Raw genomic sequence first — 27,901 nt, forward strand, 5'->3', positions numbered from 1 at the left:
CCAAGCTTGAAGTGACTATCAAAGACATTGAATGCAAACAAAGCCCTAATATGTGTTAAAATTGAGGGTATTTTTTTTTAATCTTTTCAATTATTATTGTTAAATGACTATTGGAATTGTCACTTTGAAAAATGCTAGAAAGCCAATTCAACTTGCGTTATTTCTGCCTAGCAAGCTGACAAGGAAAATGTTTTGAGAGTTTTAGGTAAGTGACAGCCAGTTAACTAGAATTAAGAGAAACAGGATATTTTTCACTCCCTACCTGAAGGGGGTTAATTAAGTTACAGCAGCACTAATTCTTTATGCATTTTCAGCCTCCATGCAAACACTGAAGCTCTCACTCATCTTTGACACGATCTTTGTCCCCACAACTAAATTTTTATTGACCCAAACCTTGCAGCCCTCATTCATTTCTTTTTACGACTCTCAGTGAAATATCCTGATTCCAAGAGGATTTACAGGTTCTCCGCAACTGTGAATCCAGAGGTGAGGAAGAAGCCACTGGAATCTGCAGTTTTTCTCCTTATACGCAAGCATTAATCTCCTGAAGCAAAAGCTCAGTGAAATTGAGGGAGTCATCTTTTAAACAACTTCCTTGTACTTTGGACAAGGCCTTCAGAATTATATGAAGGATGGGTCAGCACTTGTTATCCTCCAAAGTTCATTTTGAAAGCTCATCAGGTGCTTAATTCTTGCTGCTCTTGTGTATTTTGGAGAGGATCCCGCAACGTACTTTCAGTCCATAATATTTAGTAAGAAATGGGCTGAAACTCACTGGGATCCAGTCCTAAGTACTGGGAACACCTACGCTGCTAAAGATGAAATACAAACAGAAGCTGCAAGTACTCTGCATCAGTAGGATTTAGCCCATGCTGTGCAACTGATCCAATTTACAGGAGAATTGAGAAAGCCCTGGATCACCCTTTGTTTAAACACTGCTCACAACGTTCCTAAAATATATAAAACTAAAAACATCCAATAAATGAAATTCAAAACAAAAAGCCACATTGAGCAAAACAGAACAGAAAACCCCACAGCAGTGAGAAGCACATGCCAAGTGCTGGCTGATGCACATGACGGTAAATGTTAAGATGGTGTAAAACAAGACTACGGATAAGAAGCGGATTCATGCAGTTAGCGCTTGTTCACCTGACTGCCCAACAGAATCAGCAGTGGAGAGAGCACTAGTGGACCTGGAATGACGTCGAGAAGCTGCAAGTAGAAGGAATGGCAACACCCACAGGATTAACACACATTTAACCCAAGACAGCAAATGCCACAATCCAAAGGGGATGCGTGTGACCGCTACCAGTAAAGGTGTTTATAGCGACGGGGAAATGACGCTGTATATGAATGCATAACAGATAACAGTGCAAGCCCCACAGCGACACCTCCATCTGTAGCTTCCTCCCTTTTCCCCGTGACCGTAAACACGATGCATGACAAAACTCATTTGTAACAGTCCCAAACCCGGTGCAGTTCAGAAAAAAACCCAGTGCACATCAGTCACATTCCAGACCCACAGATCTGGAAGACAGCCATCACGAGAACGTGGAGCACATTAACCACAGAACAGGATTTAGATATGTTTGATCTAAACCCCAAAGTGAAGCCATGATGAATGGGTAGGAATTGTGCTTGCAGGTGTTTTTCCACAACATTCTAGCCTATGCATGAAAAAAAACATTAACAAAGAGAATGAGTAACCACAGAAGTAGAAAGAGTCATACAGGGAGGTCAGTCAACCACCATATATAGGTCTTTGGGTTGTCTTTTTTCCAGGTAAACACAGGTACACACATCGTAACTCTTGCTACGACCAGAAGTCTCTTGCTTTTAACAGATTTTGCATACATGTTTCTTGAATTTGAGTGCATACATGCACAGATAATCTGAATATGTATACCATACACCTATCTAGAATCACAGCACATGTATACAAACTGTTAATAGCAACGGGGCACACAGTAGCAGAAAAGCTTAAGCCAAATACAGCTCCCACTTCAATTCCCAGTTGTCAGCAGCACATGAATCACAAAATGTCTTTGGAGAGTTTTTCAGCTCTTGGATTCAACATAAAGGTGAGTTCTTTATAAAAGCAAATGGAAAGCTGGTCCAGCCATTTCCAAATTACAGAAATACAGTTTTTCTAAAGAGCTTTTCCTGTGTCTAGCAGTGACAGGCTCATCTAGCTCAAAGCAACTGACCCAAGAAACTGATTGTTCATTTGAGTATCATCATAGACTCACTGAAGGCCTTGTTGCTTTAACATCATTACTAGTACAACCGAGAAACTGAAAAAACAAAGCAGAAGCACCTTCTAATACAAATAGGTTTTGTTAATTATGCATATATATGTGCAGAGGCAAAGTTTTAAGTCTCCTGTTTCAGACAAAGCATTCATTAAAAAAAATACTATAATTATAAAGTAGAAATCTGCAAAGCTAGAGAAATAAAATTTAAGGTTTTGGGGTTTTTTTTCCCAGCTGTGAGAGTTTGACTAAAAGCTATACAGAATATGCAATGTTGTCTTTAACTACAGAGAATTCATGCATTTATTCAAGAGAACAATCCCACTGACACCATAGGTAACTCATGAAACATTTGCAGGTTCAGTGCATTATTATGGTCTGAACCTCAAAATTAAGATTCTGAGCTTGCAATTGCTTTCTCTGGAGCCATCCGCCGTGCCCCTGTGGATGTCACTGCCAGATCAAGGCCCGTGAAGAAAGCAGAATAACAATTTAAAGAAAATCTCACATCTCTGCAAGGAGGCTGAGTGTAGAGTGACTCTTCACTGGTGTTCCCTAACTTAGGAAGCAAGACGTTTGGTGCACGGACACGCATACCTGCACAGCAGCCCCAAAACAAAGCAGAGCAATTTGCAAGGTCAGGATGTCAGTGTTGACATTGACCATAACACTATTAAATACAAGAATCTGCTTGCATACAGCTGGCTTAAGTATAATTCACTAATATATAAGTTAATCTTTACGAGCAAAAATAGACCATGCAGATTAGGTTTATATTATTTTAGCATTAACGTCCAGATTAACTGGGTGCTAGAAATACTGCAACAGAGTCTTATAGTTTTGTCTCAAACTGACATATATCAATTTCTTTCAGATTAATTACACTCTACATAATTAACAAGTTCATGAACATGTCTGAGCTTAAAACACTTCATTGAAAACACAAGAAAAATGACAACAGGGTAACAACTCTATTGGGTTACTATTACATTGATACTTCCTCCTCACCTTCATGACTTTTAATAACAATGTATTTCTAGAAATGCAATAATCTTCTAATTATATATCACGAGCTAAAAGGAAATTAGCATCTCCCCACAGTGAAGTTTGTTACAATCAGTGTAACAGAGATCTGCAACTGAAATTTTACAGTCAGCATAGCAGTTACACTCAGTGGGGTTGGTGTACAAAATTCACACCAACAGTGATTCTGGTAATACTGCATTTATTTTTCAGAACAAAGGCTCAAGGTATTATTTTAATTCCTGTATTTTCACTTCAATAAATAAAACGCAGCACAATGACATAGAACACTGACAAATTAACCCCAACATCCACCCTGCTTAAACACTTTGGCTTGAGAAAAAAAGCTTCATCCAAAATTGAAGCTAAGCAGGTAACTATAAAAATGAGCTACAATTGTGTATCTCTTCATGGCTTCATCTAATCAATACAAAGTTAATCTATTTATCTTAAAGAGCTATGAACTGAGTTCTGAACACTAAGTCGAACTCCTTATTTTTCACCAAAAATTGAGATACTACAGATAATGGAAACAGATTATTTTAAAGCTCAAAACAATGAAGTTTAGAACCTCCAAGCCTCTCCAGTATTAAAACTGAAGATTTCACTCTGCACCACTGAAATCAATGGAATTTTTGCCAATGATTTCATAAAGATGAAGACAATCAGCCTCTGCACCAACGGCCAAATCAATAATGACATCATATATCTAAGCTTAAAAGATTCAAGTACAGTATATTAACAGTATGAGAACCAAAGAGGAAAATTTTGCCCATCTCTCTCTATTTTTCATAACCTTTTCTCACTATTGGATTAAAGTTGCAGAATTAAGCCTGAAATGCTATTGTACTTACACAGTACATCTACCTTTTTTTTGTCACTATGTGCAAAACAGATCCTGTAGTACCATTCTTCAGCCTTGATGACATTTGTAAGAGCTTCCTTCTCACTTTTAATACCACATGCACAGCTAAGAAATCAGTACATAAATGAAGAGGGTCTGGAGATCAACTATATTTCATTATGTCTGAGATAACAAACAATTCTTTCATACAAGTAACGTATTTGGTTGAATATATGCTATGGTATTTGATTAGAAACATTAAACGTTTCCATCACTGCGCAGAAAAAGTCCTGGATATTCTAAGTGTGCATATCTTCCATTTTTACTGTACATTTAAAGTGCACGTTAATGAAACTCCCTTAAAACGGACTTTTCCATCATTTTAGGCTGTTTGAAAAAGTATCCTACAAAATGGCATGTGCAAATTGTTAACTGATGATTGACAATGTCATGTAAAACCTCTACAGAAAAGAGCTTCTATCTCTATTGAAGAATTTAGTATAGAAAATACATACAGTCACAGTACTTAGCTGTAAGAAAATCACATCATGGAATAATTAGAATCACTCAACAACAGTCTACGATACTACCGACTACTTCACCATGACCTAGAAAGCAGCAGCTTGCTCTCCTGCGTATTTCCATCAGTGCTGTAAAGTGAAGCACAGCAGCCCCATATAAGCTGGTTTAATGAAACTAAAAATTACTGAAGTTCAAAACCTAAACTACTTTCCTGCTAACGGTGAAGTGCTGAGAACCAGAATTGAAGCATGCAGAAGAAAACAGAAAGGAAACAGGGTTGGAAACGGGGAGTGTGTCAGGAATCTAACAGAAGACAGGAAACAAGCTCATTCCACCTGGCAGTGTCTTGAAAGGGCAATCAGAACAAGGGAAAAAGAGGAAAAAAATTGACCCTTAAAGCTCCAATGCCTACATGTACTCACCAAGTGGAGGAAAGCCCCGAGCAGGGCTTGTATCTCGACTGCTCTCACGGCTGGTATCACGGCTGCACCCCTGACTCATGCTGGGTCGGGGGATACGACTGCTCCGTGCTAGCATGCAGCATGGAGAGTTTCAGAGAAGGTGAACAAGTTTAATGAGGACAGAAAGCTCAAAGTCAAGTCACATTTCTGTTAGTTACGGTAATTAGTACATTAGTAATTATAATTTGCAGCAGCCTGTTCAGGCTCTTTACAAACCAACTACCTTACATGCTGAGCTGTGTTTGCGATGTGAAGTTTCAGCAGCATTAAATGTCTGGTTGACAGTCTGCTTTTTTCTTAAGCAATTCAAGTTTTGTTATTCAAGTAGAGCAGGAATCTTCAATCATTTAAGGGCGCTCTACTGTTACAAAACACGCAAAGCAGATGAAGCTAAAAGAAACTCTTCTGGAATATTTTTTCCTTAATTAAAAGATAAACATCCTGCTGGAACAAAACAGCAATGTTTTTAACCAGGTCAAAATTTTTAAATGTAGTCACAATACCAAGATTCAATTTTACATAGATTTGTTTTTCACAAGGATAATTTTGCCACAAACAATTATCCTAAGGATAAAAGGTGTATTGTACAGACTTGCAGAGACATTTTTTTCTCCAATGAAAGATACTGGGAAAAAGCATTTAGACCCTGAATACCTGAAAGACAGGTTAAAAAGTGGTTTGAATTTTAAGACGGCAGCAGGTTCACATCTTTCACAGAAGCTATTTAACTTCTGCTGCTCAAACATTTCTAAAACTTTATATTTATGGTTTTATATGCACACAGATTGAGACATCTGTGTACTTAGGGTAGCTTTAAATTATATTCCTTACTTTGACAAAACCCTACATGAAGAAGACTCTCATCTTCGGTCTGGCACCTATCAAGTGTTCAATCTCCCACAACCTAATAAGGCTCCTTCCTGGCAACTGTGTCATGGGAACTCCTCATATGCTCACTCTTCATTTGGCCAAATGCAAAGTAGAAGATAGAAGATTAAGCTGCTCTCATAGTAAAAAGCAATCCCACTGCCCTTAGCTAAAGTTTTGTCCAAGTAGGAAAAACAGAGCTAGGCCCTTAAAAGGTCTCTCAACATCAAGGGTTTGGATTTTATGACTTTATACAATGAGCATTTTAGGTATTTAAAACTGTATTATCCCTCTGCACATTCTGTGCACTTAGACACGAAAGATGTTTGCAGCTTTATGCCCAGTAGATAATACAATGTTTTCTCAGGTAAAAGAATAGCAGTTAACTGTTACAAGTTTACCTTGAGGAATTTAATGACTAAAAAGGGATTTCCTCTGTTGTTTTGAAACGGCAGTAGCATATTTTAAGTGTTCAGGAAAAGCCTTTAAGGAATTGTCCAACACATGGAGCAAAGTCTAATTGAGCAGCTTTGATGACAAAGGAGCAGAGGCACACACATACAACACAAACCTGCTTTATACTAATACTTGAACGCTATCCTTATATTTATAAAAGTGGTGCCATTTGGACACTTCATTAAATATATATATACTTCTAAAGCTCAATTGGTTTGTTTACAGAACTTAAAAACCTAGACTCAGGCTAATGAAGTTCCCCTACAGTGTTTCTGTGAGCTCACAGACCCTGGATCTACTAATATCCTTCCGAAGAAAACAGTACAGAACAAAATAGAAACTTTCATATTTAGTCTTTAAAATTCAAACAGGCTACTGCCAGATTCTTGGTTTGACAAATCCTTCCTAGTTTTGCAAAACCCAGCTGATATCTCTCAGATGAATTAATGGTTCCAATGGTTGAACTTTGATGTCAGACAACACAAGATGAGCTACTGAGCAAGTTGATCGCTATAATGTCTACAACTTCCAAGTTAAATGGTCTTATAATAAATAGGACTGATCACGTAATATGAACTGAATGAAATTAGGGTCCATGAGTACAATAAGCCCACCTCAGATGTACAAGGAAAAAAGCTGACACGTGAACTACAGGTGAAAGTAACACTTAAGTCTTCCAGAGAAATACCTGCTTGAAATTGAGAACACTTTAGAAGCAAATTTCTCATTCTTGGGTCTCATGCTTATATGTAAATAATGGCAGCCTTCACATCTGGTTTGCACAAGAATTTTTTTCTCTTAAGTAGAGAAGATCCATCAATCTTTTCTATAATAAACCCTACTAAAAGTAGTAAAGCTCTTTAGTGGGGGAGAGATGCGAACGATTAAACGAAACAGTTTAATGGATGCACTCAATACATCTCTCCTTCCATAACAGCTAACAGCAACCGCATGAAGTATGAAGAAAATGCACTTTAACTGCATGAGAACAGACTTGTAGGGTAATGCTGCAGTTGAAGCACAATATTGACTGCACAAACAGGGCACCCAAAACCGAACACTGGGTACCTTATGAGTAACAGTCAAACAAAAGATTTGCATTTTACTGGATACAAATACAAAAGCAGGGGAAAAGGAATGGATTGGAAAGAACTGAATGATATGTCTGTTGTGGACTCCCAGGCACCTGCCCTACATTTTTACTGCTGTGCTGTGTAGAGAAGATCGGGTATCAGCTGTTCAGAGCACTTTCTTTGGGCACTGCCAGCAGTTAGAGGCAGCAGTGTCAGACAAGTCTCTCATACAGTCGCAGCCTGTCTTTGCAGTGCAGGCAGGAAAGGCAGAGAAGAGAGACATTAGTTTCAATTTCAGAATTCCTAACCCCTGAAAGTCAGACAGAAATTAAGTAAACTGGTTAAAAGAGTAGGCAGGATGGAAGCAGACAGCGTGCCCACAGCCAGCTCTGAATTGAGAGCCCAGAACAGTACCAAAGTGTGTTGCTTTCAGTCAAGTCCCAACTTCCCAGATGTGCCTTATACATTTAAAGTTTTAACAGTTTCATCTGGAAAAGCAGACCAGTTGGATGTGGTTCACATAATTATTAAAACAAAATATTGGGCTGTCTTGCACCAGTGGAACCCAACAGATACAAACGCTACCAGGAGAACTCAACAGAGCCCGTTAACTAATCTGCCACTTGGAAGAACCCTGTATCTCATTGGGGTGTGATTTTTAATAATGCTTAAGTGGAGACTAAAACTCAGCAGAAATTTCTTCTCACAGCAACACAAGCATTTTAAAGAGCTTGTAAACACTACCATAACAGCCAAAGGAAAGCTCCTGCAGTTGGGTACACCCAGTAGAAGCAAGTCAGGAACTGCCTTCAGCTTTCCAATAAACACACAGCATAACGCCAACAGAACAAGTGCTGCTGCATGAAATGAAATAACCAGTTGGGTCTTTTGCACTTTCTGGAGAAACTCAAACAATCTGACAATCAAACAATTTGACAATCTCAAATCTCTCACTCCCTGCAGACCTACACCATCTCCTGAGTGTCCCACAGGATTAGGCTCAAGCAGATAAACTTTCATTCCACGGGAAATGGACATCACCTTTTTTGATGTCTCCTTCAAGGGGCCCAAAGAAAAGTTTGATATTAAGTGGACTATACTTTTCCTTCCCCAACAGGGTATCACCACTGAGCAGGCAGCACAGGCAAGCTTAAAACTGCCGAGTGCCATAGAGCAGAGCCAGAGAGATGATCTCAGCAGGCCAGATGTGCCTCATGCTGCCTCTAGGAAAACAACATAACCCTTCAACACTTCCAGCACACCAAAACAGCTGGATACCTGTGGTCATTACGTAAATCTAAGCTAGCAGCAAGGTACTGGTGCTAACAGGCATCCAAATGCAGAGACTCTACTAGCTTGCCACTGCCCCAGAAGTGCCTGAAAAACTCCAGCAGATGGTTCCTGTGTAAAGCCCCACTGCACGCAAGGAGCCACACAGCACTGGTCTGGCTGCAGCTCCCAGCCACCTCTGCAAAAACTACACAAGCCAGTGGCTGAGTTAAGAACAGGCTCCAGGAATCACCTGTTTCTACAAGCCTGGTCTTTACAATGGTTCCACACTCACTGCACTGCAATGCAACTACATACTTAAGAGGTGTTTTAGCCCCGGCGTGAACACATGTATCAAATATATAAATAATACCACAAATCCCACAAAGTATTGCTTCTACATTTGATGTCATACGTGTGCTCAAGCACTCTCCTGATAGACTCTGAACCAGTCTATTTACAGACTTAGGGCCAAGGTGAGTGGGAGTCTATTTAATGAAAGGAACAAATGAAAAGATGTCAAGGAAAGATAGGGACTGAAGCAACACAATAAGAAAGCATAAAAACTGTTAGCTACTATGTTACTAAGTAATAAATACAAAGGAATAATGCTATAAAGATGACAGCTCAAGTGCTGTCTCCATTCGAGCCAGTATTAACATTTTCAAGATCCAACCAAGTGCTAAAGGCACCACAAGTGTCAGACTCTGCTGCTCCCAGAACAGCCTCAAAGAGCAGACTGTGGCCACCACCTGGGAGCATAGGTGGAAGCCACACATCCAATAGATTTGTTGGAGCTCTCTCCCACTCCCAAAGAACAAGCACTGACTGTGTTCACAAGGAGCACATCAGAGCAACGAGGTAACAAATTAGACTTTCAGAAGAATTCAAGGCTTCCATAATATACCTGAAAGCAGGCAACCCAAGAGTGAGGATTTTACACATGGCAATTTCCCATCGGATGCTGAAGACTGTTTCAAATCAGACTACATAAATGTGATGATCAGCTTAAGCAAATGTGATGGTACTATCCATCATTCTTTGTTTCCTCCTAATAACAATATCCTTCTGCACAATGATAGCAGAACAATTGCCTCTAATATTTGGGAGGCACTTCACATTTAAAAGCAATGAACACAAAAACACAATGTATTAATACAGAAGCCACACAATAGATCAGACATGATAGGAACCCTGAATTTGGAAAAATAATCACAATCAACATTCAGTATTTTTATAAACTATGACAGCACATGCACTCAGTTGCTTTAAAATCATTTCAATATACTTGAAGAGTGAATAAGATACTTCTCTATTAAGAACATATTCTAAAAAAGGAAGTTAACTTGAGTTTAAAGTACAACTACTAAAGCAATAGCTAGTACTTAATTGACAAGGATATTTCAATTTCAACCTACTAGTAAACTCTTTAGAGATATAAAATAATATAGAAAAAGTACTATTTTGAGTGTTTTTCCTCTACATAAGCTTCAAACTTCTGAAGTAGTTTCCATTTCAAAAAAAATATTTGCTCGTTCAGACAGAACACACCGAATACCTTTCCAGCTCAATTCAGATACACAAAAGTTTATATATAATGATGCTTACTCACCTGACTTAAAAAAATGTCTGCTGATAAATTTGAAAATAAAAACTATTATACAATATTTATATAACAGTCACGAAGACAACAATAGTGGAAGCACAGTAATTAAAGTGTAAGCGTAAAATGCCACCTAAGAAAGTGGCTCCAAGATATCGAAGATCAAACAAGCAAACCATTTAAGCTGCAAAAATTACTAAAATCATCCAAGAAGGTGCTCTTTGCCCTTGATTCCAACTGAACATAAAGACTGCTCAAATCATTTCAGGAATAAGCTGCTGATGCCAAATGAGATACTTTTGCTGCAATGGTTATTCACGACAACTGTTTTTGCTGCCCTATCTAATAACATCGCTTATACTGCATTTCAAATGGAAGGCATCTTATGACACCTTTAGGTCTATTTTGAAAATATAGCTCAACCTGAAAAATTAAAATTTCTTTCCAACAAACCACAATCATATTAACTTGCCAGCCAAAAAACTCAGAAGAGTAAGAGTAACATGTAAACAGTTTCCTAGTCAACAGGGTGGTCCCACTTTCAAGCACACTGAGCAGCATATAACTGCAGTGATTATTCTTACCTAGTCCTATTCTGTTGGGACTTGTCTCTCGACTGCATCCCTGGCTTCGAGGGATCTTGCTGCGCTTCTCTGAAGATGATGGCATTGGCTGGACTCTGGATGTTCCACCACTCAGGCCACCATAGGTGCTTCCTAGCAGCTTACCAGGAGAACTAGACCGGCTACCAGCTAGAAGAGAACCAGAAAAAAAGGAGGGAGAGGGGGGAAAGACAGTTAAAAACCCTTTAGATATTAAATACTCTGACAGCAAAACTGGAATACTATCAGCTCTATCTAAGAATTTGATCCAAATCACTCAGAAAAGTAATGGGCGTTTGAAAAGGACCAAGGAGAATCTAAGGACAATCAAAAGTGGCACATTAGCAACCCTACTTATATGAACCACACTGCTCAGCTGGGATCAAGACTAAAGCAGACACTGCAGTGTGTGAATTCCCGCAGCTGGCTTTACACAAGCTTGCAGAGGTGCCAGGAGCAGCCTTGCTGCACCAGCATGGAATTCACAGGCTGCTTCACCTCCTCACAAGGCAATGCAAATTAGCCTGTGTGGACTGTTATGCTACAGCAAGCTGGCACAGGTAACCTTTTGCAAGGTAGCTTAGGTATTCTCCATACTACACTGCAGTGGTGGCATTACCTTCCTGCAGTAATCCAGTGAAGAAAATCTACAGAAAAAAAAAAAACCTGAACAGGTAAAAAAAAATCTCAACAGCAGCAGGTCAGCACAGTAAGGGTAAACCAAGCAAGCCTGTCACACTGGTAGAGATATTGGCTTACTTAGGTCTCATTGGTTAAATCTAAGCTAGCTGGTTTACAGCTGGAAAAAAAATTTAGCAAATTGAGTATGAGTAGTTGGCCTGTTTTATTTTTCCTTGTCTGTTTGGATAGTCTGTGGCAAGTTTGTATTTCTTCTAAGCCATGGTGTCTGCAAGACAGTCTACTAACCAACTTTTATTTATATGCTTACATTCCAATCTGAAATAGTCAATGAGCTGAATAATTTTTTTTTTTTCCTGTGGATCTTCATTTGGTATATTGTTTAAAAATTAAGTAAGGCAAGCTTAAAGGTAACCTCAAAGAACCATGGGAGTAATAGATTCAAGACTCTCTTTTGCTTTTTCAGGTATGTAACAGTCACTGAAAATTTGCATCCAACATTGCCATTCCTAACATTCAAGTTGTTTGCTAAAATACCCAGGAAAACTATATTTGAAAAGATTGCAAGAACATAAGCAGTTCAGCCCACGATATGAACCAACATTCATGTAGGCTTCTTTGGGAAAAGTACCCACTCATCTCACAGAAATTTCAGTTTCAGATACTATTATGACAGGCGTTCTTCTGCCTTAATTTAAGAAGATAGGCAATTCCACTAGTCTGATGGACAATACCATAACACATGTATTATTTTAACTTACTTGCCCCTCTAATTTCTTGGACAAAGTCGAAGCAATTAAACCACAAACTCCAATACTGTTTGTGGTGCTGGCTCCCTCCCAAAAAAGAGAGAACATTTGTGACAGATGCCAGACTCACACACAGCATCCACACCCTAAGGCAAATACTCCTCTCAGTGACACTGCTGCAATCTCACTGATGTCAGCAGAGTTGCACTGAACTGGAAGAGGAATTTAGCACCTGGGGTTTGCGATGCAGCAATGAGCCAGCTTCAATATGCAGAATATACGCTTACCATGTTTGATTACTATGAGAAAGCAAAATCATTTGCTATACACATTTGGATTTATGACTTTAAGAAAATGGTTTTTTAAGTCTCACAGTTAGCAGAGAGCAAGGGAAGCTTAGCAGTTAAAAAATGTGAAGGAAGCAACATGAGAAAACAAGAAAGGGAAAACATTTCTTACCACCAGCAGGATTAGCTGATCTGGATCCTTCATTATGAGGGCAGACCAAAGGACAGGCAAAAAGTGGATTAAAAGACAGCAAGACAATACAGCGTTCAGCATGCGGTTTATGCTATACACAATACAGGCAGATTTATTCACAAACATGTCACTCCTAAAGCCTCTGCATAATGCAGTGACTTAATGTGCAGATGCAACTACATTTCCCACAGTTGATCAGCTGCTTAGCTAAATATCAACCAACTCACTGACACCCGAGTTCTGCTCTAAGTCACACCCCAGCCCAGTCTGCAAAATTGCAACAGGATTATCCACTGTGTGGGCATGGAGAATTTGATCCTGTGACTGTATTATGTTTGAATTTATAAGTTGTTTCATGCAACATTCATCTTAAGGATAAAGATCACATCTGGTTGGGCTAGGCTGGAATCCAGATTCAGGAAACTATATCAAGGGAGCAGGTTCAGATGTGACCATCATAATGCTTCATATGACATAATATGAAAAACTAAGCCCATAATCTTTGGATACTCAACTATTCTTTAAATACTTCTGAGATTTGTCTCATCTGGTCTGATCTTTTTTCATCAAACTAAATTTAGGAAAAAAGGTCATTTCTGGCTTTGGATCATTTTTAGGTTCAAAAATGAAGAAATCAATTTATATCAGAATTCCAAAGCCCAAATTCTTTCGTTACTTCAATGTAAAGAGTTCCATTTGGCCTCATCCTGAACATACTACTCTCTCCAGCTCTCCCAGCCTAACACAATGCTATAAACTGCTTCCCCATCCCTCCACCATGACAGAGCAAAGCAATGACAGCATGAACAGAGAAAGGCTTTAACTAAGGGTGCAAAGCAAGACAAGTCCTCAGAACAAACATATCTTTCCACAAACCCCATCTCCTCTTACCCACAGGCTTGAAGGTCCCCAAAGTACAAGTGATTTTCTCTCTCTCCCCAATTCCTTTTGAAGTTCAAGTGACAAAATTCTCTTTAGATACACATGACAAATAAGCAACAGCACCTTATGTACAGCTCAGCTCCTAGGGGAAAACCATGCCTTGCCCAGAAGCTAAAGAGTGCAGATGTGTCATGTGAATCAAAGAGCAGAACTCTCTTCCCCATATCTACACAAAATAGATAATGTCCTATTTTAAACTGATACTGAATTACATTAACTTAGACAGCTCACGTGTTACACATACAGAAGTACAGTCACATAGGCAGGAGAAGCTTGGCAGGGCAAGAACCCAGGACAGCAGTCAGCTACAGACACAGAGGGTGTCTCAGAGAAACCCAGGACAAGTTCAGTCCTACACATCCCAGCAACGTGAAATTCCGTTGTGCAACTGGTTAAAAAATAGCAGCAAGGAAGCTCTCAGATTTGGGGCCCTACTTGTTAACAAAGGCACACGAGGGCTGAACAGGGACTTGCTTTATTACAGGTCCAAATGTTATTTGGCAGAAGTGAGCCAAATCTTCAGCTGATGCTATCACAATTCAAGAGAAACGTATTACTAGCTATTTGTTCTCCTCCCCCAAAAATAAAACACTTCTTACGCTGGGACTGGGAAACTACTTTAGCCCGGCTACGGCCTCGGGTATCAGCAGGCATCGAGGTGACACTTGTGGCACTGCCAGAGCTCTGTCTCCTTGTACGAATCCGACCTGGAGGAATGCAAAGACAAGCAGACTGTTAAAAGGTTTCATCCAAAAGCAGCAGCCTCTAACATGCTGTTCTATGCTTGCACGGCTGCTACACACAAAATTAACCAGGGTACAAAAGAAAAACTTTACAGGGAGAGGCAACATCTTTCATTAGACTGGCTGAGACACAGGGAAAGAAGCGGAAACAGAGTCAAGGTCCACGGGTCTGAAAAAATCTTTGCTTTCTATAACACTATCCGCCAGTTTAATTAAAAATATTACCTCTCTACAGCTTTTGCTTCTGTTGTATAGTAGCTTCTTTACAAAGGATTTACAACAAAAAACTTCAGCTTCCTAAATGCTGCTTCCCATATCCAATTATTACTTTCTGACAAGATGATCACCCTTCCAGAGGCTGGCGTGACAGATGCCCCTACAAATTCCATCGCTGAGATTTCCAATTAGCAGTTCAGTGCTTTATATCCTGCTCTATGTGTGCAGGCTGGCATGCACTCCTGCGAGAGTCTGTCAACACAGCCTGACTATGCTTTTATTTCAGGCTCATTGAATTTTCCCTGCTGTTTACAGATCCCTCATATTTATCCCGAGATCAGTATAACTTTACTTGTAATGGAGAGTCCCATTTAACACAATCAATGTTGTGGAAAAATTATTCTGTGTGTCTGCTCTTTATTTAAGCAGAGAATGCATATAAAGTCTCAAAGTGTTCTCGGTCCTTTTTCTGTCCTTTCCTCATGAAAAAGCCACAGAAATTTGAGCTAGAAAAAGCTTACGAGGTCATCAGTTCATCCCCTTCCAGGGCAGGGCAGTTTCCTACAGAATGTTCTTTCCAGTGCTAAGCTTCAATTATCTGTCTCTAGTTAATGGGAAAGAAATGATAATTAAGAGCAACACAAAGAAAGCCTCCATCAGCACTTTTAAACAACTGTTCTCAGCCAACTCTGAAGCTGTTTCTCAGGACTAATGCCAATGCTAGCCTGCATTCAGAGGATGACTTCAAGTTTCAGGCACAGTAATAAAAGGAAAAAAAAACAACCCACAACATGGAAGAGAAAAGTTTAGGCAAGTGTACCCACTGGTTATAGATATTCATCTCCTACTCTTTGTCTCCACCATAAACATATAGGGAAATACGAACAGGGACATACATACTTCCCACCCAAAAAAATCCCTTCATGTAAGGCACACATGCAGGACAAGACAATGGTAAGCAAACCAAGCTGAACAGACTGAGAGCACTGCTCTTCACTGATGTATCAAAATATTCATAACATGGCCTGCAAGCTTCTCACAGACACAAAGTGAAAAGGAGATGCTCAGCTTTGAGAAGAAAGCCTAACCTTGTTTGCCAGGGAAAAGCCTAGAAGACAGCTGTACTTCACATCTCTTCCCCAATCCCTCATTTTGAAAGAGCTCAGTGGGTGAGATAGAGGTATCTATGTCCATGCAATTGTGTGCAGAAGCATCACAGAAGGAATAATTAGCACAAAACTAGGAAAACATGAACCACTTTAACCGTTGGCTCCATTAAACAAGCTCTGGCCACATCCATGTGGGTCCAACAATCGTGGAATTGGTTGCTAAGCTCTTCTTAGCAAGACTGCAGATCTCTTCTGCCCTAGGACATTACGTGCCCCTTACAAAAGGTCAGTGTGATACACAGACAGAGACAGCTCTGCAGCTCTCTCCGAGCCCATTCCCATTCCTTGCAAGCCTGGCAGACACACAGCTACACACAGAGGAGCAGAGTCACCATGTGACTTGCCGCAAACCCCACTGCAGGCTTCAAAGTAGGTGTGCATAGGGAAGGAAGCAGAAGGAACATGCTCTTGTCGGAAGCCTCAAGGCTTCCTTTCATTCCTCACTTCAGAAAGGCATCACCAGAGGCAGCAGGGGTACAAAAGAGTAAGACAAGAAGGTAAACTTGACAAGCCTTAGGAACTACTTATGGAATTAACTTACATCTTTCCAGAAGGTCAACAGAAAGCCTGGGCATTACAGAAAGCCCTGGGAGGGGCGTGTTACTCAAGCTGAAATTCAACATTACACAAAGTAACAGACAGTACTGGAAACCACATTTGCTGTATATGTACGGGCCAAGAATGGGTGAGAAGGGACTTGACATCTCTTATGCACGGGCCACTCAAGATCCTCAAAACTGTCTGTTCTTGCAGCGGAGGGAGGAGAAGTTTTTTTGTTCTATTTTTCTTTATCAGCAGTTGACTCAAGAAGGAGAAAACTGGACAATATGTAATGTATTACTCTTACACCTCAGGAAACACAAATCCTAACATAATACACAAAAAGAAACCAAGATTAGCATCTGATATCAATTCTGGGGGCTTTAAGAAAGAAAAATGAACCAAAAAGTCAGAACCGATTAACATGGTTATCAGCAGGATTAGAAATACAGAGCTCAACCCTATTTTAAAACCCCTAGGAGTCAGTGGATAGATACCAACCAACTTCAGTATGTTCTGAATGATTGCTCAGGAACAAAATTCTGCTTCCTTTTTGACTGGTAGATTTGCACACTGACTTTGGCCAAAGGGTGTCAGAGAGAACAATGTGGGACGAAGAGCTGCTCTTCAACAGGAGAAAGAGTCCCTGGTTTTCTCATGCTCCTTAAAAGGCTGACAAGCATTTGAACTAACACTCCACGGGACTTGCATTGTGCAGATAACAGTAGGAATAGCAGTAACTAGAAATTCATGACACAAACATGATGCAACTGTATGAATACGTTGATAGCACAGTAACAGCTCACCACAGGAGAACTTAACTTTTTAACGTCTACGGCATGAAGTAAAACATGAAGAGAGGGAAAAATACCTCTCAAATTCAAGGTCAAATTCTTCAGACAAGCACAAGGAAAGAGTGCCACCTGGTATCAGTTATATGTATTCCTTGAAGCATAAGCTGTTAATACACTTTCCAAAGGTGGTTTGAATATTTTTGTAACTTCAAAAGCCATGTATTTGGTTTTTCATACAGATAACAACTTGCTGCATAGAAATGGTTCAAAATAACTCACTCAAAGCTACTTTCCAAAAAACAACAGTTAAGACGCTAGGTTTTTCCTATCCAAGTACACATTTTAGCTGTAAACAAAAGACCCACTGGAACTCAAAACTGCTTTAGGCAAATCTGTATCAGATTGAAACACGAGAGAGAGATATGCAATGTTTCATATGTTAACTCATCTTCACCCACATGCACAACTTTTAAATTAGTCTTATGATACCTAAAACCTCTTAGCTTTATAGTAATGTAAGACAAATCAATATTTGGCTTGAAAATCTCATGGTATTTAATATACACTATACCAAGTAAAATATGTATATATAGAAGTTCATCTATACATGTCTCTACTATAAGATTCCTTTAAAGATTTCAACTGCAAACAAAAGTCTGCATTCTCATCCAAGAGATATCTGAACACAGGGCTATGTGTGGCTTTATGCCTATCAGTCTACCCCAGACAGAAAACCTCATTTCAAGCCAGACTGTAAATAACATATCAGAATAAGTTATTCAGATAATAATTTTGTTGTTGAACTCAAGTATTTCCCCTCCCAAAACTTCTTTCCTTTCAAGTCAGTTTGTTTACCTAGCTCAAACTGCAGATGTAGCAATTCATATTTCAGAATCATTATTCTTTCGCTCCTCTCAAAAGAATTACTGCATTGTGACAACAGCAGCAAAGCAAAGGAACAAATAAAGACTGCCCCAACTAGTTTCCAAAAACCATGGAAGTATTTCCATAAAAAAGCCCTTGATCTAAATTTGAAATGTGACATCTCCACTGGTAGAGAAAGTATTTTGAGACTCTACATAAATGCTGTGTTAAGCATTTTGGATTTGTGAATTTGTGGATTTTTTAAGGGGGCTTTGGTTTAATTTTTTTATGTCATCGTCAGTTTTTACAACAATCAATGAATCAGAATCAGCCTTAGAATGTCTAAAATTTGTTTAGATCTATGAAGATAGTTTTGTTTTTTAAAAAAGGAACAAGCAAAGGAAGATTCTACGGTAACGGTTTTGTGCTGCAAGAGTCTTCATCCAGCAGCATAGTTCTGAGCTCCTCTGGGGGGACACTACAGCATCTCCATCCCCAGTGTTCAGAATAGACATAGGCTTTGTGAGACCCAGCCTGAATATTACATGGAAGAAAATGGCTTTCAAATAGTCTAGAAATGGGAAATAACAGCTCCACAACTGAGTTTAACCAGTTCCACACTGTGAATAATGACACCTACAACCACACAAGTTGTATAAGAAAGCATTAGGATGGTAATGATCTCTCCATGGATCATGTTAATGCAATTAAGTTACTCAGTACCGGTTTCTTTTCCTGCTTGGAGGAGCACATTCCTGAAAGAGCCACTAGGACACCCCTAGCTGTGTCACTGCTAAACGATGCATGGACATCCGAGACACGCACACACCAATTAAAAACATGCTTTACAGATAAATCTGCAAACAACTTCTTGCAAAAAACATCGGAATGGTTTCCATGCATATTTAGCATGTGCCCAACACTATACTGCTATAAGACCTGTCTCTGCGCCATAATTTCCCCTGAGAATCACTTGACCTGTTCTGGAAACCATCAGCATATGCTGCCCCTGGGTTTTGCACAGGAAATCCCTCAAAAGCAGAGGGAACAATAATGGCACTACTTTGCCCTACACTAACAGGCACAGGCAAATCAAGCCAGCACTTGCAAAGGGATGGACCAAGAGAACAAAGAAACCTCCTATGTGAGCATTTCCATTTAAGATACCATGTTCACTCATAACTTTGAATCAACCCTTGCCCTTGATGACAAGCAAGGGCTTTAAGGCAGAGAAGAAAATATGAATGGTGGTCTCTTAAAACTTACGTTATTCCAAAGTCTTTGGTAAGGCTCAAGATGCCCAACTGAGCAGAACACTCTTTATGAGGCTAAGTTCTCTGAAAAAATGTAACAAACCAGATTTTATTTCCTTTCTGGTGAATAATAAAAACTACTAAAATTGTGCTGCTGACTCTGGAAACTGCTGATTTTGTTTTAAATTGGCCATTCTCAGGACAAACCAGAACTTATGCTCCCTCCTTTTAGGAAAGGCTTGTCTGAAGGGCTTGTCTTAGTGATCACACTAAAAAAAAAGGCAGGCAGATAACGGAAGCCCCCAGAGCCATTGTTCTGTACTGAAAGTCAAGACTATGCACCTTTTTAAAATATTCCTTGAAAAGACATTTCATGATAAAACAAGCAGAAATATTTCTGAGGTTTTATTTTAATCAGGTACAGCCAACAAAGATTTAGGGCACAACTGTATAGCAGTGGCTGTGAAGTCCTGATCAAAACTATTCAGGTTTAGATAGTACAAGCTTTCTGCCTGCAAAGCTCTTAATGAAGTTCAAGAAAGACCCATATGTGAAGGGTCTGGGCAATCAAGACATTGTGCTGTGCATGACAACACAGCCCCACAGAACAGGGGCAGCAGAAGACCTGCACAGACTTAAGAGGTGTATGGCCTCCTTGTCCTAAGGAAAATCATTTCAAGAGCATTTGTCAATTGGAATGACACTACTTAAACAAAAGGGACCGATACTCAGCTCTTTACTTGTATTCTTGCACCAGCATAACCCACTCTATCTTGCTCCTGTTTTGAGATGTCTGGCTGAAAAACAAAACACGGAGAACTCAGGGCAAAGCAGACAGGACATGCCAAGTTTGCACAATGCTGGCTCCCGTCTGAGGGGAAGGTGCAGAACTTTTAGACTGTGGCTGAATAAAGCCATGATGGGAACCAGACCACAAATTTAACATTAAGCTGAAACACACAAAAATCAAAAGGGATTTGCTTTTAAAGTACTTACTGCTGACCTGCAAAAAACCCAAACACGTGGGGCACTGTTGTGGATAGAATTTCTGCTTTATGTTCAAAGAGTGTCTCTCACACACACAAGTATTTCCAGAGCAAGCCGATGCTTTTCTGTTTCCCTGCCCCCGCCTCCTTAATTTTCACACTTATGTCAAGAATATAAAGTTTTGCCTTCCCTGTAGTTCCTGGCAAACTCTGCAAGATCAGAGTTGGCAGAAGACCTTTCTGCCCTCATCTGTAAGGCACAGCAAATTCTGAACAAAGGCTGGTTTTCACTCAACTGTCTCAACAAAGAAAAATAAGATGAAGAACTTTGAACAGTGATTAAACTCATCCTTCAAGTGATCTGGCTGTAGTGTGCCATGTTGTTCTAATCATCTCTGATGCTCACTCCCCCAAGAAAAGAGAATTCTATAGCAAAAATATGAGAGGGATGGTAAACTCCATCTCTGATCATTCACTTCACAATCTTTTCCCCCAAGAGACTTGCTGGTTTCTATTACAGATTTTCACTAAATCAAATCTGATTCCAATGTATTCGAACTGAAAAAGAAACTACTCAAATTAAAAAACACCATCCTTCTGCATGGTGACAATAAAGCATTTAATAAACTAAAAATAAAGGTATTCCAGAAGACAGCAGTTGGAATAGGCCTCCACGAATATTACTACAATCTAGGACAGTATTGAGAGCTGCATAGCGTATTTCATAAATTATTATTAAACATTCAGCACTTCAAAGTTAAGCCAAAAATAGAAAAGCTTGAGAACCAGAGAGGGGAAAAAAAGAAAAGGAAAAGGAAGGGGCAGCGATAACTAAAAAAAAATGTCATTATTACAAAAATCCGGAACTTTCACCAAATTTGCCTTTGATTCAGACATACAGGTGTTTAGGCCAGCTTCATATTTGTTACTGACAGATCACAAAGCATAAACACCTGTCTATCATCCAGAGCCAGCTCATCTCTCAACACTAATATTATGTGACAGTTCCAAAACTCGTAGAGACCTTTCCCTCTAAATAATAAATCAATACAAAGGGAAAAAAAAACCATATACGTCACAATGGCACAGTGGCACTTCTGAAAATACCACAACTAAATACAAGCAGCCACCAAGGATACGAGCACAGTCCCACAAGACAGTAATAGATCCCTTGAAGAGAGACTTGGATCTGGATAAAATGGGTTTGCTAGGGGGTGTGATATTCTTATTACGTGTACAAGGCATTCCTGTTTTAAACTCCTGTCTGCATCATACAGAGTGATTTCCCAGTGACTTTTTTGCTTGAGAAAAATAAAGAACAAGCTTTGACAATGAGCCAGAGACACAGACTGGGAGCACTCCCAAACTAGCAGGCTCAGTGTGCTTGCAAAGAAAGCCTTTCCTCCAACTGTCTTAGATGTAAGCCATTTCACTCAGAAAGTTAACAACAAAAAAAGAGCACTTGGGTTTAAAGAGGTTGATCAAATATTCCTTCCCTAGAGATCATTGTTTACTGTCCTCATTTTTCTGCCATGTGATCATCTCATTCAATTCTCTCACTACCCAGTCTCTTCCCGAAAGCATTTGGCAGTTGTGACCTGAGCTTTGGATGGAAAAACACAGCAAACCTTTACACATTGTGCAGCAAGAAAACACAAGGCCCCTGTTGGATTTTTGGGGGTGGGGTTGGTTTTGGTTTTATCTATGCATAGGCCACCTTCAACCAAAAGCAGTGATATAATAAGGAGACCCACATACACCTTTGTGATCGGAAGTCATAAAAGTAGACCAGAGCCTATTAGTTGGGAGGAGCTTGAAGAGAAAATGAAGAATACCCCATGGCATCAAAATGAGCAGGACAACCATGCAACACTTCATGCAGGTCACCAGTGAACATGGATGAGAACCATAAAACACTTTGAGTACAGAGACCAGGTAGGGTGGTACGACTGGACACACCTCAGTTACACAAAGAGACTGCTTACCCTCAGTTTTAGTGGTAGTACCATCTTTAGGCAAATTAAAAAAAAAATAAGGAAAGGGTTAATAGAAAAAATTAGTAACATCAACAGAGGTGGGCACTATATATTAGCTACAGAAATATGGAAAAAAAAAATTAACATCATTAAAGAAATGAAAAAAAGTTGACTGAGCATCAAAACAAAGCTCAATATATTTGAAGAACATGGTTGCAGATTTTCACTTCCATAATAACCAACCTTGGCCAAACTCCCTTTTGTTTGCCTCACCATTTCTCTCATAGGAACATGCAGGTGACTAATGTCTCTACTGGCTCAAAAGGATGCAGACTACTTCAGGAGCAGCCACGTTTGTATTACTTAAGGTGTATTTGCTTTTTTCCTACAGTCTATTTTAAGAGCAAGGCTAACTGCATTCAGTATCCTGGCTTTAAGGACAAAGTCAGCTTTAGTAGATGCTTTACCCCCTCTTCCATTTTTCCTCATTACATCAGACTTCTAAAAGTATTTTTTGCCACTGAAGCCAGTGTGTAGCACAAGTGAAAAAACAGATGTATCTGCAAGCTGGAAGACACACTATAATGCGATCAACTTTATATTCTGTGTGGTGCTTTCACTGCAACGTATCTAAATCTTGAATGAAGTATGAACAATTTAAATCAGAATAAGAATTCAAATTCTGAACCAAATACAACCAACATACTTAACCCAAGGTGAAATATTCCAGAAATGAAAGAAACCCGTCTACAAAGGGACCAACAGAAATGACGGATGTAATTCACCAAGTATATTTTTTCTGACTAAAGATCAAATGCCCTATGCTAAGGAGAAGCAACTTTTCAACTGATTCAGTGAAGACAATCTACAGAGCTTAAATCAAGATTACTGAGTTCTGATTTTTCTTCTTCTTGCAAGGGTAATTCAATGAAAAGTCCGGAATTAGATGAGCATGAAACCAGCAGAATGAGAAATTAGCTCAGATGATCAGCTCTGCCCATAACCGAGACGAAGCTTTGCAAATACGGTGTCAATCACCACCTCACATTTCCTCCTCCATGCCTCCTTCTTTGGCAGCTCCAGGAGAAAAAGATCAAATGCAAACTTTGCTATAAGAAATCATGAAGCACCTGAAAGTGATACATGATGCTTTGAGAGAATAACGTGATATGTGACTATAATTCAAAAAGGGTCAGCGTAAGGAACAGATACACATATATCCCGATGTGGTGAAACAGGAAGGCTGATTTTCTTCTACACCTTTCTCTTTTGTAAAGCAGAAGGTGATAAAACTCAACTAAGATGTACTAATCAAAGCATAAAACAATGGAAAACCAGTTTCAGGAAAGAAGGGAAGGAAGAGAAGGAAAAGAGACAGGGGGACATGTCAGAAGGAACTGAGCAGTAACTTTCCTCAACAATGTCCCAGAATCGGAATAAGATCTGCTTTTCCCCAGAGAGAAGACTGAGACGCAGACTAGTATACAATTCAAAAACTAAGAAGTCGCTTCAAGTCAGTTCTGTTGCAATTTTTCCCTTAATCCCAAAGGGCAAGAGATCACACACTGACCCTGAAGAGCTGGTAACTATCTCAGAGATACATTCTTCTAGTTTTTTTCATATTCAAATAAAACTACAAGGAATTTTCTAGTAGTAAAGAAAGCTAACTGCAAGAGTAGAACAAGCAGATTTACCTAGTGATGCGTATGAGCCTGGGGGCAAGGCTGCAGCAGAACTGAAGGGGGTAGATGCTCCAGAAGACGTCACTTTTGACTTGGCACTAGCTGCTGCATTCACATCGACGTCACTGCGGGATCGCTGCAGAGATCCTGGTGTTGACACAGATTTTGTACTTACTGTAGATGCTGCAGATGGGAGTGGGAGATCCAGAATAAAGAAGATTAATTTTTTGAGCTGTGTGCTTCAAAGAGCTTGACTAGCAGTTCAATGTACTATTTTTAACATTCCCTGCTGGCATTGAAATACCTCAACTAATAATGCTTTATCAGGGCAATGTGGGCTTCCCCACACTGCCTGCAAAGATATTTCAATGCTGACCTGATGCTACCTCTAAGAACTTTATCAGATACTGACTTAAATGCTGAGATCAAAAAGGCTGCCAGACCAGTAATAAAGAGATGATGGGAAAGTTCAACCATGGAACCCATCACCAGCTTGTGAGTTGCTGGCTAGACCTGCAGATCCTTCAGTCCAGGTTCTAACTTCCTTCCCAACGCCTCGTCTTCTCATGATGACTGCTCTTCCCATCACTCGATGCTCACCCTCTTAAGCACGAAGCTTTTCTATTCAGCTGCAAGCAAACATGTATTTGTGTGCACAATCAAGTAGGCTTCTTGAATGAAATGTCTCAGCAGGGTGTACTGTATACACACACCAGCCAGAACCCTATCTTAGTCAGGTGTAGAAGGCAGCTTATCTTCTACCAACGAAGTTTTACCTATTATATTCTGTACTAAAATTTATTATTTAGATTACTGTATGCATTTACTCAGAACAGGAAAGCTGCATCTGAATATTACATCTGACAGTAAAAATAAATTCCATCTCATTGCTAATCTAAGAATGTAGGACTTGTGTGCAGATGATGCTTCCAGTAAGTGCTGAAACCACAGAGAATAAATGACAAAACTGTAAAGCTTAATGCACCACTAGACTATGTAGCTTTATATCTTAGTGTCAGCAGTAGTTAATACTATTGCACAGCTAAAAATACCTTGACTACAAGTTTCAAAGCTTATATAGCCTTCCCTTCAGGTGCAAGGAATAACAGATTTACTAACTTTCAAAATGCACCATTCTATCAGCAATTGATGCACAGGATGTAGTGTACAACACAAAACTAATTAAGTGTTAGATAATAAGATGCCATTTTAAGGAGCAGCAAACAGTGATTAAAGTTGCTCTTTGCATATTAGCGTCTGAAACTCATTCTAATCCATCACACTTCCTCAGCAACGTCTGAGCACATTTATCAGCTCCTGTTCTCACCTCTAGATGTAGTACTTCCAGTAGGACTTCTTTTGGCAGACAATGGACGGCTAGAAGTTAATATAAATACTTATTAAAACGAAAAACTGGTATTTCATAGTCAACAGTTCTACTCTGTTCCCTCAGTACACAAATGAATCAATAGGAAGTTATTTACATACAGGGAAGGACTAGCAAACCTAATGTTTAAGAATAAATACAGCACCACCATGAAATTCTTTACAAAAGCACTAAGAAAAACTGGTATGCACATTACTTGAGCAAGAAGAGATTTTTAAGAACACTTTTTGTAAATGTAAAAAATTACAGGAATTTCTATATAGTCCTAACCTTAACTTGCAGACATTTGGAGCCTAATCTGACTACCTCTAAGAAAAACTAAAATAAATACATTCAACAGAAAAGTTACATATTGATTTTGTAGTTACAACTCAAATGCAGGTTGATTATTTTTTTTCTGTTATATGGAAAGAGGCAGACTTAAACTTCTAGGATTAATACTAAACAGAATTTCAATTCAAGCACTCTTTTAAGCACAAATGGAAGAAATGACTAAGAATATCTACTGAACACAAAAAGATTCCTAGAAAATTATTTATGGAGTCAAGATAATGATTTTTTTCAAAGCCAGTAATGGGTTTTGCTAGCTTTTCATTTTAATGTAATGCTAGCTAAAAAAAAAAAAATACCAAAAAAAACCTAAACTGAAGAAGCCAAGTGTTGAGGCCAAGCAATGGCTAGATGAGACAAAGCAATCTAATGGCTCTCTCCAATTCAATGGAGCTATCTGCAGTTTTTTAAATCAAGAGGTAGTGACATCAAAGGACTTACTTGAGACTCTCTTGGGAGCTGGAGGAGGAGCGATCTGACTGTGGCAAGGACACAATGCTGTCAGAGTTCTTCAAATGTGACTGCAGGGCCTTCTGGTAGGAAGACTCCAGGGTGTGATACAAATGCTCTGCCTCTCTGCTGAAGTGACTGTGGAAACCCCAATAACACCTGGAAGCAAGGCACAATGCTGTGAACATTTCCTTGTTACATTTTAGGACGCAGCAGAGAGTACAGTCAGAGCCCTTTTCACTACTGGCATTAGTGGACTAGGCTGATGAGCCGTTTCAGCCACCTACTGCCCCTGTGACACACTCAAGACTTCACTTTCTTCAAACCGTTGTACGGCTTAGACAGCCACACAGAAGACAAATGAAATTAAAGCAGGAAGAGCAGAACACACCCTTTTGGTGTGTTGTAAAAACACAAGTAGTTAAAAAAGCTTTATTACAGAAGAACCCATCATCCCTCCAGCTGTCTTCTGTACATGGGAGATAGCAGACCCACGGGCTGATACTGGTTTGGGACTAGGCGCTCAAAAGCTACTTCAAAAAAAATGCCAAAAGTGTAAACATGCATGGGTCTCGTTCAGGAAAGCACGAGCTGGTGTTGTTTTTTTCCATGAGTTTAACAAATAGCTCTTCTACAATGCTGCAGAGACAAGTCTTCTGCACTGAGCTGAGGCTGTTGACTGTCTTTTGGGGAAGAAATAACAAGAGAAAGGAAAGAGATGCTCGTATAGGTTTCCAAACAGTGCCACACTGAAAATAAAACAGCATTTTAAGACAAGAGAAGAATTCCTCTCTGATCCAAATCTCCTGGCTAACAGCTAAACACTATTCACTCTCGTCACAAAGGAGATGAAGGCTCTAGACTCTTTTCATGGGGGCAACTAATGGGCAGTATAAGAGTAAGGTCCTTAGCTCAAATGAATCATGAATTGTTTGTGTGTGACAGCCAGTTTTCAGAGCCTCGGAGAAGTCACATGCATTCTCACATCACTAGGAGGAAACAAATTTCTGTCTTACAATCAGCCATGCTGTTAATTAAGAATCATGGTAAAAGAGAATTAACCATGCTTTCTGAAGTTTCATGCCATTCTCTTCTCTGTCTATTTAGCTTAACCAGTCACCTGCTGTGAAATCTCAGTGCCTACTGTACTTTTCAGTGATGGACAAGTTCCCTTTCAAAAGGATTTAAACAGGCCTACTGTGAAACACCTCCGCTTATAACATTTAGATTAATAAAAATTATTGTCCATTGATTTCATGTTTTATAGCATCTTCTTTCTGAAGAAAAATGTGCTGCTGCTGCTCTGTTCAGAAGAGCACAACTCTGGTACATACTACCATACGTAGAAATACATTAATGGAAATGCAAGAGAAGTTCAACAGAAAAAAAAAATAGTTGCAAATATTAAAGGCTCCTACAAATACACACAAAGATATTATTTCAGTGTCATAAAATATTTCCTTGATTTGGGATACCATTTAGCAGTGTACTAACATAAGGAGTTTTGTTTCAAGAAGGCAGTAACATATTAGAAGAACAAAGCGAAACAAGCACCACTAGAAGATGCAAGACATCTGTAACTCACTCCTATGCAATCAGTTCACACAACATCTCCTGCTGTAGTACACATTGCCCTTAAAGGACAAGTTGGCATTAACTGCAAGGAGAACGTAACTTGTCTGGACTTCAGTCACTGACACGCAATATCATTGACTCGCAACAACTAGGG

The 27,901-nt window shown here is 39.5% G+C and overlaps 1 protein-coding gene across 7 annotated transcripts in view; it reads right to left on the minus strand.

Moving 5' to 3' along the window:
• Positions 1 to 27,901, minus strand: part of CLASP1 (cytoplasmic linker associated protein 1) — a 160,727-nt gene that overhangs the window by 58,018 nt on the left and 74,808 nt on the right. For 4 of the 7 annotated variants that reach the window (XM_069861419.1, XM_069861415.1, XM_069861418.1 and 1 more), the window contains exons 16-20: positions 26,164 to 26,331; positions 25,333 to 25,382; positions 24,018 to 24,188; positions 14,382 to 14,489; positions 10,955 to 11,122 (exon numbers count right to left, since the gene is read on the minus strand). In XM_069861419.1, the coding sequence (XP_069717520.1) occupies positions 10,955 to 11,122; positions 14,382 to 14,489; positions 24,018 to 24,188; positions 25,333 to 25,382; positions 26,164 to 26,331 (665 nt within the window). Of the gene's footprint in view, positions 1 to 1,149; positions 1,213 to 5,063; positions 5,172 to 10,954; positions 11,123 to 12,819; positions 12,847 to 14,381; positions 14,490 to 22,332; positions 22,357 to 24,017; positions 24,189 to 25,332; positions 25,383 to 26,163; positions 26,332 to 27,901 lie in introns of all 7 variants that reach the window. The other 3 variants (XM_069861412.1, XM_069861416.1, XM_069861417.1) reach the window with 3 other exon arrangements.

The sequence above is a fragment of the Phaenicophaeus curvirostris genome, chromosome 7, assembly GCF_032191515.1.
Source record: "Phaenicophaeus curvirostris isolate KB17595 chromosome 7, BPBGC_Pcur_1.0, whole genome shotgun sequence".
Taxonomy (NCBI): Eukaryota; Metazoa; Chordata; class Aves; order Cuculiformes; family Cuculidae; genus Phaenicophaeus; species Phaenicophaeus curvirostris.